Source organism: Meriones unguiculatus, chromosome 11, assembly GCF_030254825.1.
Source record: "Meriones unguiculatus strain TT.TT164.6M chromosome 11, Bangor_MerUng_6.1, whole genome shotgun sequence".
Classification (NCBI taxonomy): Eukaryota; Metazoa; Chordata; class Mammalia; order Rodentia; family Muridae; genus Meriones; species Meriones unguiculatus.
In genome coordinates, this window is record NC_083359.1 from 51945938 (window position 1) to 51958201 (window position 12264).

At 43.7% G+C, this 12264-nt stretch overlaps 1 protein-coding gene across 5 annotated transcripts in view; it reads left to right on the forward strand.

The window, feature by feature from the left end:
* The window catches only part of Abcc1 (ATP binding cassette subfamily C member 1), a 126144-nt gene that overhangs the window by 90879 nt on the left and 23001 nt on the right, over positions 1–12264 (forward strand). For 3 of the 5 annotated variants that reach the window (XM_060364245.1, XM_021657547.2, XM_060364247.1), the window contains 3 exons: positions 626–758; positions 1388–1598; positions 2595–2905. In XM_060364245.1, the coding sequence (XP_060220228.1) occupies positions 626–758; positions 1388–1598; positions 2595–2905 (655 nt within the window). The remainder of the gene's footprint in view (positions 1–625; positions 759–1387; positions 1599–2594; positions 2906–12264) is intronic. The other 2 variants (XM_060364246.1, XM_021657548.2) reach the window with 1 other exon arrangement.

The window sequence follows — 12264 nt, forward strand, 5'->3', positions numbered from 1 at the left end:
TGTAGGCTCTAGCTTGCTGCTGGCCTGTTCTCATCTCACACCAAACAGACAGGCTTACCAGTTGTGCAACTCTAGAGATGCCCAGCTCAGATTTGAGCTCTGAGCCAGTGGCCCTAAGCTCTATTCTGCTTCTAGGAGACTCTTTGGGTTTATTTTATTTCATTTTATTATTTCATTTCATTTCATTTCATTTTATTTTATTATTTTTTTTTAAGGCAGGGTCTTATGTATCCCAGGCTGGTCTTGGACTGGGGAAATAGCTAAGGATGAACTTGAATGTCTAATCCTCCTCCTTCTACCTCTTTGATGCTGGGATTACATGTGTGTGCCACTCTGCCTAGTTTATGCAGTGCTGGAGATTGAACCCAGGGCTTCATGCATTCTACCAACTGAGCTATATCTCCAGCTTCCAAATAATTGCTTTACATGAAAGAGTGTTCCCACACACTTTCCCATTGCTCTTCACATGTGCTACAGCAGCCCTCATCCCTGACATACACATTCCTTTCCCTAGAAAGTTGTTTTTCTGGATAGTGCCATAGGGAAACGAGTTTGTGTGTTCATATGTGTGCTTAAACTCTCTAAGGCTTTTCTTTGACTGACACCCTACTCTCCTTGGCAATAGGCATCTCAGCAGCTCTTCTTCCCACAGTGGGGATACTGGCCAACAGCACAGTAGCCTGGCTGAACTGCAGAAGACCGGAACCAAGGAGGAGACCTGGAAGCTGATGGAAGCAGACAAGGTGCAGACAGGGCAGGTGAGTGAGGCAAAATTCCAGGCACAGGGCACAATGCTTTTCTTGGTGTCTGACAGCAAGCCTGACATGGTGCTATGTTCAGTTGCTGAAGCCACGGTCAGTGTGGCAAAATGACTTTTGCAAGAGTTGGATCTGAGCTGTTGACTCCATGTTGGTACTTTAGTGTATGCCCATGCTCATGACTAGCTGGCTGTGAGCAGCCTGGAGTATTGAATGGGACTACCCAGGCTACAGATAGGGCAGGTGCAACTACTTCAATTCCCCAAATATGTTGAGCTCCCTCATACCTCATGGTCTTTATACCTGAGGGTCATCCCCTTCCCTGCCTGTTTGCCATTCACAGCTGGTAAATTCTTTAACATCACTTCTTCAGGGAAAACCTCCCCTGGTACCTCCCTTGGACACTTGCATGGAGTTCTATGCCTCTGTGCTTATGTGTTTGAGTGGGTGATAATGGAGCATTACCCTGTCTAGGGCTTGACTGGAAGATCTGTGGGAGTCAGAAAGCCTGGCTTTGCGTTGACTGGTGGGGTGGCAGGGTATCAAGGGCCTGGTCACAGGAGGGTCAGGTGGGCTGTGAGGAATCATACAGGAGATGCTAATTCGTGCTGCCACTCTTTGGGTCCTAGGTGCAGCTGTCAGTGTACTGGGACTACATGAAGGCCATTGGCCTCTTCATCTCCTTCTTGAGTATCTTCCTTTTCCTGTGCAACCATGTGTCAGCACTGGCCTCCAATTATTGGCTGAGCCTCTGGACAGATGACCACCCCATTGTTAATGGGACTCAGGAACACAGGAATTTCCGACTAAGTGTTTATGGGGCCTTGGGCATCTTGCAAGGTATGGCTGTGATTGCTTCATGTGGAATTTCATAACAGTCTCCAAGTTTTCAGGGAATTTACACCCTCAAACTGAACCAGACCAGGTGGATAGAGCCTCTTACAAGGTAGACCCTGAAATGCTTGCTGAATTCTTGCCCATCTTCCTTCCCAGTCCTTTCTTCACAGAGCCACACAGCTTAAACCTCAGGGCTAATTGCTGGCTGAGCTGGCATTGAATGAAGCAGCCCATCTCTGAAGCTCACTCTGAAGCTGTGCCAGGCAGCATGTGAACTACCTGTAGGTCTAGGTGCTCATAAAACTGCTTTGTACATACATGTCCTTTCCCTGTCCTTGATTCACTCATTTGAGCACTAAGTAAGCCTTCTTAGTATATGAGTTTCTCTTGTATCCGTGCACGCTGCTTGGAAGACACTTAGTATTGGTTGTGGCTCTGAGCTAAGTGTCACTGTCCCCATTTTACAGATGAGATGACTCACAATGTCAGTGCTAGCTCCAGAGCCTTTCTTTCCCCAGTTCCTGGTGAAAGAGGCTCAGATAGAAGTCCAGAAAAAATTTTGTTCGGAGGATGTCTCCTGGTTTCTGAGGTAGCTTTGGAACAAGTCGTCAGAAGATCAGACGTGATGCCTTGAGTTTCTGTGTTTATAACCCTCACCCCTCTCCCACAGAGCCAAGGACTGCAGTAGCCTTCATATTATGTTTGAGAAAAAGCAAAGAACAGAGAGGGTGTGATATTTTCCTGAGTTCACACAGCATTAGCATCTGCTATTAGAGCTATGCTGCCTGGTACAGTAGCCACCAGTTATGGGAAGTGATTTGAATTTTAGTTCATTAAAATTAAAGGGAAATTCAGTTTTTCAGAAACCCCAGAACAGGGCATAGTACACTGTCAGTGCTGGTGACAGAGGGCCACCATCACTGGCTTGATAAGACACCTAGGGCCAGCCTGCAGCTCATACTTCTATATTTCACATGCATATCTCTATTGTTATCCTAGGTGTGGCAGTATTTGGTTACTCCATGGCTGTGTCCATTGGGGGCATCTTTGCCTCCCGTCACCTCCACCTGGACCTGCTGCACAATGTTCTGCGATCACCGATGAGTTTCTTTGAGCGTACACCTAGTGGGAACCTTGTGAACCGATTCTCCAAGGAGCTGGACACGGTGGACTCCATGATCCCGCAGGTCATCAAGATGTTCATGGGCTCACTCTTCAGCGTCATTGGAGCTGTCATTGTCATCCTGTTGGCCACACCCATTGCTGCTGTCATCATCCCACCCTTGGGCCTTGTCTACTTCTTTGTGCAGGTGAACCACAGGTGCTCCCTAGTCTGCCTTTTCCCCTGGAGGGCTGGTGAGAATGTAACCACTGCAGTCAGCTCTGCGCTGGTTTGTTGTGAATATTTAAGTGGGCTGCTTTTAGTTTGCAGTAGCCAAATGCACTTTTTTTCTCATTGGTGTTATTCTTTAGTTGTATATTACAGGGAAAGCTCACAGCTACCAAGACAATTGTTATTAGGCTGAAATATAGAACTCTATAGTGGAGACATGAAAAATAGCCTCATCAGGGTGGATGCTGATGCTCATAGCAGATTAGGATGTAGCTTGTTTTGAGACTGGTGGGGCCCTATGGGTCAGTCAACACCTCAGGTTCTGCTTCACATAAGTCTTTAAATTGGTCTCATGGTCTACAATGCTCATCATACCTGTCATAGCTATAGTTCAGATACTGAGATTAACACAAGGGAACAGAACAGAGAACCTATGGCCCCTGGATCAGAATTACCCATTTAAGTCATCTGGTCCTCAAATGCAGTTGTGTGGCCACTGCTATTTGCAAGGGCACACTGTGCCTCAGAGTACCAGTTTCCTCCGGGAGAGGGTAGCCTGTTCTGGTTTATGCCTTGTCTCTTCTGTAGAAACCACTATTTTTCTTTACATATGTATACTTTTTGGGTCATTTCTATGCAGATTACAGATTTTCAGGTGACGGATGAATGGGTAGAGGCTCAAGAGAGAAAGTGTCTTTCTCATCTGGTCAAGTCAAGAGTGGAACTCTGGGTCTGTGTGGTTTTGAGGCATGTGCTCAGAGCCCCAGCTGAAGCATAGTCATTCATAAGGTTGGCTGTTGAGATTGTTGTGGGGGATGATGGCAATGTAAACTACCACCTGGTGGCACCTGCTTGTCTTCCCAGCACTCAGAGAACTAAGACTGGAAGATGGAGAGTTCAAAGCTACATAGCAAGATTTTGACTCAAAAGAAAAAAAAATTAAAAATAAGAAATAGTGAACTCTTGTCACCTAGGATCTTGGAACCTTGGTGCTGTCATCCTGTCTCATACCTGGACCCTTTCAGTGACATCACCATAAAGAAAGATGGAGAGCAAAAGAGGTCCACTCCCTTGTAGCTTCCTTAAATCAGTGCCAGCTCTTTAATGGAACATCTTAGCTGCATTTACCAAAATGTGGTAAATGGACTCATGTGTGCTTGGAAAGCTTCCTGAAGGCTCTAGTTTAGAACAGGCATACTGTATAGGAACTATGCTACTCCTATGCTACACTGTAGTATAGGAACTAGAAATGGTTTGACCTAGGGTCTCATGGAGGAATTGGGTGCTTACCTTGCAAGCATGAAGACCCGAGTTTGATCCCTAGAAAAAGCCAAGCCTGGGCCATCAAGATGCTGACAAGCCTGATGACCAAGCAGGACCCACATGGTGGAAGGTGAAAACTGGTTTCCTCAAATTGCCTCTAACCTCTATGCATGAATGCTCCTGTCCTCCAAAATAAGTGTAAATTAAATTTTTTTTCTTTAAAAAAAGGGCCTGTCAAAGCAGAGACATTGGCAATCAGACTTTAGAAGACTAACAGTGTGTTCATAAGCCCAGTGCTGGGGAGGCAGAGACAGAAAGATACCTGGGGTTTATGAACCAGACAGTCTAGCCAATGAGTGACCCCTCGGTGAATGAGATAGCCTGTCTTAGATATCATGATGTAGAAAAGAGATCAAGGAAGGTTCAACATTGACCTTTAGCCTATTTGCATATTAACATACACATACCCAAATAACTTGTGGTATGCTAGACATGGTGCTGCTGTAGCACAGGATGAGCTGCCCAACCCCATACCAAGTGGATAAAGCTCCTATGCTACAGTGATAGGGAAATACCAAGCCAAGAGGTCATTCTGTTCCACCTCATGGGCAGGAAGTTTAAGAACAATGCAATGACTGGTGACTGAAACCAGGGGAATGGTAATGCCTGGGGAAGGGGAGTCACTACCAGGAGCCTCTGAGAAATGCTCTGAGCATGGAGAACTTGATGGAGTTCTTCAGGTGGAGATGAATATGAGGTGGTGGTTTTTATTTTGTGGGATGAGAATGGAAGTCCAGGTCTCATGTGGGCTCATGTGTGCTGGGCAAATCTGTGACTGTGTATCCTCAGCCTGAGCCTTGACTCAGTGTTTTACTCAGCTGTGTTGCTCAGAGGATTTAGTACACCCCACAGGTACACTGTCATTTCTGTTACTATGACAAAATACCTGACATAAGTAGCTTAAGGGAGGAGAATTTTTTTTTGCTCACAGTTTCAGTGCTGTTTGTCCATGATGGTGGGGAGGGCATGGTATGGTCAAGAAGTGGAAAAAGATGCTCTTGCCACCTTCCATTTTCTTTATCCAGTCTTCATCCAGACTCCCAGCCATTTGGGGCAGGTCCTCTGGCCTGTTAACCCTCTCTGGAAACTTCCTCACCTGCACCCAAAGGTGTGCTTCCCTGATCTTTTTTGCCAGCTCTCAATCATTGCTATAGTCACTGTTATAACAGTATATGTGTATCACAGTTTAAAGTTGGCTTTGAGATACATATTTATAGGTGCTCTCAGAGATTGTCCCCCCCCGCCCGTAGAACCGTCTAAGCACCATATACTTAACATCTATCTATCTGTCTGTCTGTCTGTCTGTCTGTCTGTCTACCTACCTACCTACCTATCTATCTATCAATCATCTATCTATCTAAATTTTGTGGTACTGGGAATGGAAACCAAAGCTTCACATGTACTAAGCCAGTGTCTTCCACTTAGCCACACTCTTCCCCCTCCCAGCCCCTTATATATTGAAACTTAGGCACTACTTAGTGTTTCTTTCCATACCATTTCAATGTATTAGTTACATTTCCATGGCTGAAATAAAAACTCTATGACTAAGGTAGCTTATTGAAGGAGGGGTTTATTTGGACTTACAGTTCCAGACAGAGAAGAATCCAACACCATCACATCAGGGGAATCATGACAACAAGCATCAGCCATGGTGATAGGAATAGCTGAGAGCTCACATCTTGAACCATAAGCATGAGACGGGAGCAAACTGGGAATGGTATATGTGGCTTTTAAAACCTCAAGTCTTGCTCCAGTGGTATACTTCCTCCAGCAAGGCCATTCCTCCTAAACTTTCCCCATTAGTGCTACCAACTGAGGGCCAAGTGTTCAAACATTTGAGCCTGTGGGGCACATTCTCATTTAAACTGCCACTGTCAGTATACTTTTTTTTTTGAAAAAATTTTAATTTATTTATTTTAATTTATTTATTTTTATTTTTATTTTTATTTATTCATTTAAAATTTTATATTCATTTTACATTCCAGTCATAGCCCCCTCCCTACTCTCCTCCTGGTCCTAACCTCCCCTGTTTTCCCCTATCCCCGCTCCTCTACTTCTCAGAGAAGGGACTCCCCTCCCCTACCTACCCTCCCCAGCATATCAACTTTTATCTGGACTGAGTACATCTTCCTCCCCTGTGGCCTGGTCAAATAGCCCCACCAGGGGAAAGTGATCAAAAGTAGGCAGAAGAGTCCATGTCAGAGTCAGCCCCCATTCCCCTTACAAGGGGACCCATATGAGGACCAAGCTACCCTTACGCTACTTCTTTGTACGGGGCCTAGGTCCAGTATATGCCTGGTCCTTGGTTAGGTGCTTCAGTCTTTACTCCCTTCTCCACCCCCCGGGCCCTGGTTGGTTGGTCCTCTTGTGGAGCTTTTGTCCCTTCTGGGTCCTTTTATCCTTACCCCAATCTTTTATGAGGCTTCCTGTGCTCCACCCTCTGTATGCTTGTGGCTCTCTGCATCTGTTTCCATCTGGTAATGGGTAGAGCCACTAAGAGGACAGCAATGCTAGAGTCCTGTCTGTGAGCATAGCAGAGTATTATTAATCTTGTCAGGGATTGGCTGTCTCCCATGGGGTGAGTCTCAGGTTGGGTCAGTCATTGGTTTGACATTCCCTCATTCTCTGCTTTATTTTGTCTCTGCTCATCTTTTAAATTTTGGGTTGAAGTTATTGTGGGTGGGTTGGCATTCTCCTCTCTCTACTAGGAGTCCTGTCTAGTTAGAGGGTGGCTTCTTCAATCTCCATGACCCTTGTTACTAGGAGTCTCAGCTAGAGTCACCCTCACATCCTCCCAGGAACCTACTCTGTCATATGTCTCCAGCTTGTCACAGAGAAGTCCCTGCCAAAGGTTTCTCTTCTCTCTGTGAGCCACCCTCCCCCACTCTCCCCAGGTTGGATATCAACTCTCATTTTTCTCTGTGTTCCCTCTCTCATCCTGTTCCCTTTCTTTAACCACTTTTGCTGTCTATTCTATTTCTATATCTGAGTGGGAGTTAAACATCCTCCCTTGGGTCTTCCTTGTTACTTACCTTCTTTGGGTCTGTGAGTTGTTGTATGGTTATCCTGTACTATATGGCTAAAATTCACTTATAAGTGAGTACATACCATGTGTGTCTTTCTGGGTCTGGGTTGTCTCACTCATGATGATCATTTCTAGTTCTATCCATTTGCCTGCAAATTTCATGATTTCCTTATTTTTAAAAGCTGAGTAGTATTTCATTGTGTAAATGTACCACAATTTCTTTATCCATTCTTTGGTTGAGGGATACCTAGGTTGTTTCCAAATTTTGGCTGTTACAAGTAAAGCTGCTGTGAACATAGTTGAGCAAGTGTCCTTGTTGCATGGTGGTGCATCTTTTGGGTATATGCCTAGGAGTGGTATAGCTATTCCCTGTTTTCTGAGATAGTGCCAGATTGATTTCCAAAGTACAAGTTTGTACTCCCACCAACATCCTCACCATCATGTGCTGTCACTTGTGTTTTTTATCTATTTTAACTATTCTGATGGGTATAAGATAGAATCTCAGAGTTGTTTTGATTTGCATTTCCCTGTTGACTAAGGACATTGAGCATTTCTTTAAGTGATTCTCAGACATTTGATATTCCTCTGTTGAGAATTGTCTGTTTAGCTCTGTACCCCATGTTTTAATTGGATTATTTGGTTTCTTGGTGTTTAATTTCTTGAGGTTTTATAAATTAAAAAAAATTTTATTAAATTTATTTTTTATTTACATTCTGGTTGTAGCCCCATTCCACCTTGTTTCCCAGTCTCACCCTCCCTCCCCCTTCCTCTATCCTAAGAAAAGGGGAGCCCCACTTCCTATCTACCCCAGCTTGTCAAGTTGCATAGGGACTGAGCATGTCCTCTTCCCTTGTGGCTGGCAAGGTAGTCCTGCCAGGGGGGAGTGATCAAAAAGCTGGCAGCAAAGTCCATGTCAGATAATCTCTGCTTTCCTTACTTGAGGACCCACATGAAGCCTAAGGTTATGTTTTGTAGGGGTGTCTAGGTTTAGTCCATGCATGGTCCTTGGTTGATGCTTCAGCTCTGTAAGCTCTTCTAGGTCCTAGTTAGTTGGTTTTGTTGGTCTTCTTGTGGAGCTCCTGTCATCTCTGGCTCCTTTTCTTTTTCCTGCCACTCTTCCACAAGACTCTGTTGTAGGTGACGATTAATATTTACTATTGTTTTATCTTGTAACGCTGCTGTTAAACCTCAGCAGCTGTATAACCAAATCACCACACAGAGACTGGGTTTTTAGTTAACCTAGAACACAATGCTGGGCAATATTTACTCCCTCCTAAACCTCCAAGCCCTCAGTTTCCTAACATTTAGATTTCCCACATTATACTTGCTTTTTGTGAAATCTTAGGTCTGGTTCATGCTCCAAGTCCTCCAAGCTCTCTCCTCCCACTCTGCTCTCCTCGTGCTCCTTCCACCCTTTCCTGTTCTCTAGCTCCTCCCCTCTTTCCTGTCCTCTGGCTCCTTCCATTGTACAACATTGTATCTAGTTGCTTTATTTGTGTCCTGTTTACACAAGAGTTGAGACAGGATGCTTATAGGGAGTATCACAATGCAATATCCAGATTGAAACCAGAGAATTGGGGGTGGAGAAATCAACATTTGAATTAACAAGGGTAAGGCATATACATTTTAAAAGAACATTATACCAACAAGACTCTCAATGCATCGCCCAATGTTTAGCTGTGAGTCTCAGCATCTGTTTTGAGGTGTTGCGGGGTAGGGTAGGACCTCATAGGACAACTCCTGTCTGCAGGCTTAGCTGATTATTGTTCATAGTGTTAGGGGTTTGCACTCTTCCATAGGGAAGGCCTTTGGTTGGGCCAGGCAGTGTTTGAACATTTCTCATGCTCTCCTCTTTGTCCCTGCACATCTTGTAGGCAAGGTAAAATTTGGGTTGAAGTTTTTTAAGTGGGTTGTTGTTCCTCTCCACTACTAGGAGACTGGTCTAGTTAGAAAGTGTCCTCTTCCATCTTCTGCTACTAAGAATCTTTGCTTGAATCTTCCTCATGTCCTCCCAGGAACTTACCCTGACTTTGGTCTCCAGCTTGTCACAAAGATGCCCCCACCCTCAGTTTCTCTTTTTTTCTGTAGGCTTGCTGTCTGCTTGCCCTTGCTTTCCCCAGGTCTGATCTCCACACTCATATTTCTCTGCATCCCCTCTCCTACCTTGTTCCTTCTCTTCAACCATTACTTCTGAATATTCTATTTCCCCTTCCAAGTGAGATGTATGCATCCTCCCTTGGATCCTCTTTGTTTCTCATCTTCTTTGGGTGAGTTGTTGTATGGTTATCCTGTACTATGTGGCTAAAATCTACTTATAAGTGAGTATATACCATGTGTGTCTTTCTGGGTCTGGGTTGTTTCACTCAAAATGATCTTTTCTAGTTTTATTGATTTGCATGCAAATTTCATGATTTCTTTGTTTTTAATTGCTGAGTAGTATTTCATTGTGTAAATGTGCCACAGTTTCTTTATCTATTCTTCAGTTGAAGGACATCTAGGTTGTTTCCAGATTCTGGCTATTACGAATAAAGCTGATATGAACATAGTTGAGTGTCCGTGTTATATGGTAGAGTGTCTTTTGGGTATATGCCCAGGAGTGGTATAGCTGGGTCATGAGGAAGAGCTATTCCCAGTGTTCTGAGAAAGTACAAGATTGATTCCCAAAGTGGTTGTACAAGTTTGCACTCCCATCAGCAATGGAGCAGTATTCCACTTTCTGCACATCCTCAACAGCATGAGCTGTTATTTGAGATTTTGATCTTAGCTATTCTGACTGGTGTGAGATGAAATCTTAGAGTCATTTTCATTTGTACTTTCCTGTTGACTAAGGACATTGAGCATTTAAGTGTTTCTCTACCATTTGATATTCCTTTGTTGAGAATTCTCTATTTAGCTCTGTACTCTTATTTTTTAATTGGATTGTTTGGTTTGTTGGTATTTAATTTCTTGAGGTCTTTATATATTTGGATATTAGCCCTCTGTCAAATGTAGGGTTGGTGAAGATCTTTTTCCAATCTGCAAACTGTCATTTTGTCCTGTTGACAGTGTCCTTTGCTTTACAGAAGCTTTTCAATTTCATGAGGTCCCATTTATTAATTTTTAATTTTAGAGCCTGAGCATGTTGGTTCTATAAACTTACAAGCATTTTTTCCCTTTAGGTTGAGGAAGTTTTCTTCTTTCATTTTGTGAAAATATTTTCCGGGCCTTGGAGCTGGGAATCTTCTCCTTCTTATATTCTTGTTTCTAGATTTGGTGTTTTCATAGTGTTCCAGATTACTTGAATGTTTTTGTCAGGAGCTTTATTAATTAATTAATTAATTAATTAATTTAATTTTTACTTCTCATTCTTTTCTTTTCTTTTCTTTTCTTTTCTTTTATTTTATTTATTTATTTTTTTCATGGTCACAAATGAGCCTGAGGCTTTATTGTTTAGTAACACAGAAAGGCTAATTGTTAGGCATAGCAATGCTAGCAAGAGCATAGCCTGTGGTTCTCACCATAATGCCATTTTCATTCTTCATGAACAACCATGGAAACTAGAATGAGAATTTTTAAAAATGAAGATGATGACTGCTGAGTATATTCTCCACGCAAAACATGCCTTCATTTAAGTATCTAGACATATATTATATGGAAACTGAGTGACAATGTAATGGATCCTTTTTTTTTTTAAATTTTTAATCAATTACACTTTATTCATTCTGCATCCCCCCATAAGCCCCTCTCTCCTCCCCTCCCAATCCCACCCTCCCTCCTCCCTCTGCTTGCATGCCACTCCCCAAGTCCACTAATAGGGGAGGTTCTCCTCTCCTTTCTGATCTTAGTCTGTCAGGTCTATTTTATTTTTAATTATAGTTTATTTACTTTGTATCCCCCTTCTACTTCCCTCCCTCCTCCCCTCCCAACCCCTTCCTTCCTACCCCCTTCTCCACGCATGCCCCTCCCCAAGTCCACTGGTAGGGGAGGGTTTCTTTTTCTTTCTTCTGATCCTAGTCTGTTAGGTCTCATTAGGAGTGGCTGCATTGTCTTCCTCTGTGGCCTGGTAAGGCTGCTCCCCCTTCAGGGGAACTGGAAAGGATCATCCTGAGTGAGCTATCCCAGAAGCAGAAAGACACACACAGTATATTCACTCATATAGACATATAGGATAAACCTACTAAAATCTGTACACCTAAAGAAACTAATCTAGAGGGAGGACTCTGGCTAAAATGCTCAATCCCCATCCCGAAAGGCAAAGAGAATGGACATTAGAAGAAGAAGAAAACAGGAAACAAGTTAGGAGCCTCCCACAGAGGGCATCTGAAAGGCTCTGCCCTGCAGGCTATCAAAGCAGATGTTGAGACTTATGGCCAAATTTTGGGCAGAGTGCATGGAATCTTATGAAAGAAGTGGGAAATAGTAAGATCTGGAGAGGACAGGAGGTCCACAAGGAGAGCAACAGAACCAAAAAATTTGAGCACAGGGGTCTTTCCTGAGACTCATACTCTAACCAAGTACCATGCATGGAGATAACCTAGAACCCCTGCACAGATGTAGCCCATGGCAGTTCAGTGTCCAAGTGGGTTTGATAGTAATGAGAACAGGGGCTGCTTCTGACATGAACTGAGGAGCTTTTTTTTTTAAAGACTGGTTTTTACTTTTTTCCAGTTTACTTACTTTACATCCCAAGGGTGCCTCCTCCCTCCTCTCCTCCCAGTCCCCCATTCACCTCCTCCTCCCTCTCCCTTTTCTTCCAGAAAAGGGGAGCCCCCCTCCCCCTGTATCAACCCTCCCCAGAACATCAAGTCACATCAAGACTGAGCATATCCTCATTCCTTGAAGCTAGGCAAGGCAGTACTGCCAGGGGGAAGTGATCCAAAAGTAGGCAATAGAGTTCATGTTAGAAACTGCCCCATCCTCTACTTGCCAGGTGCCCCATATGAAGACCAAGCTGCCTATCAGCCACATATGTGCAGGGAAACCTATATTCAGACCATAAATGCTCTTTA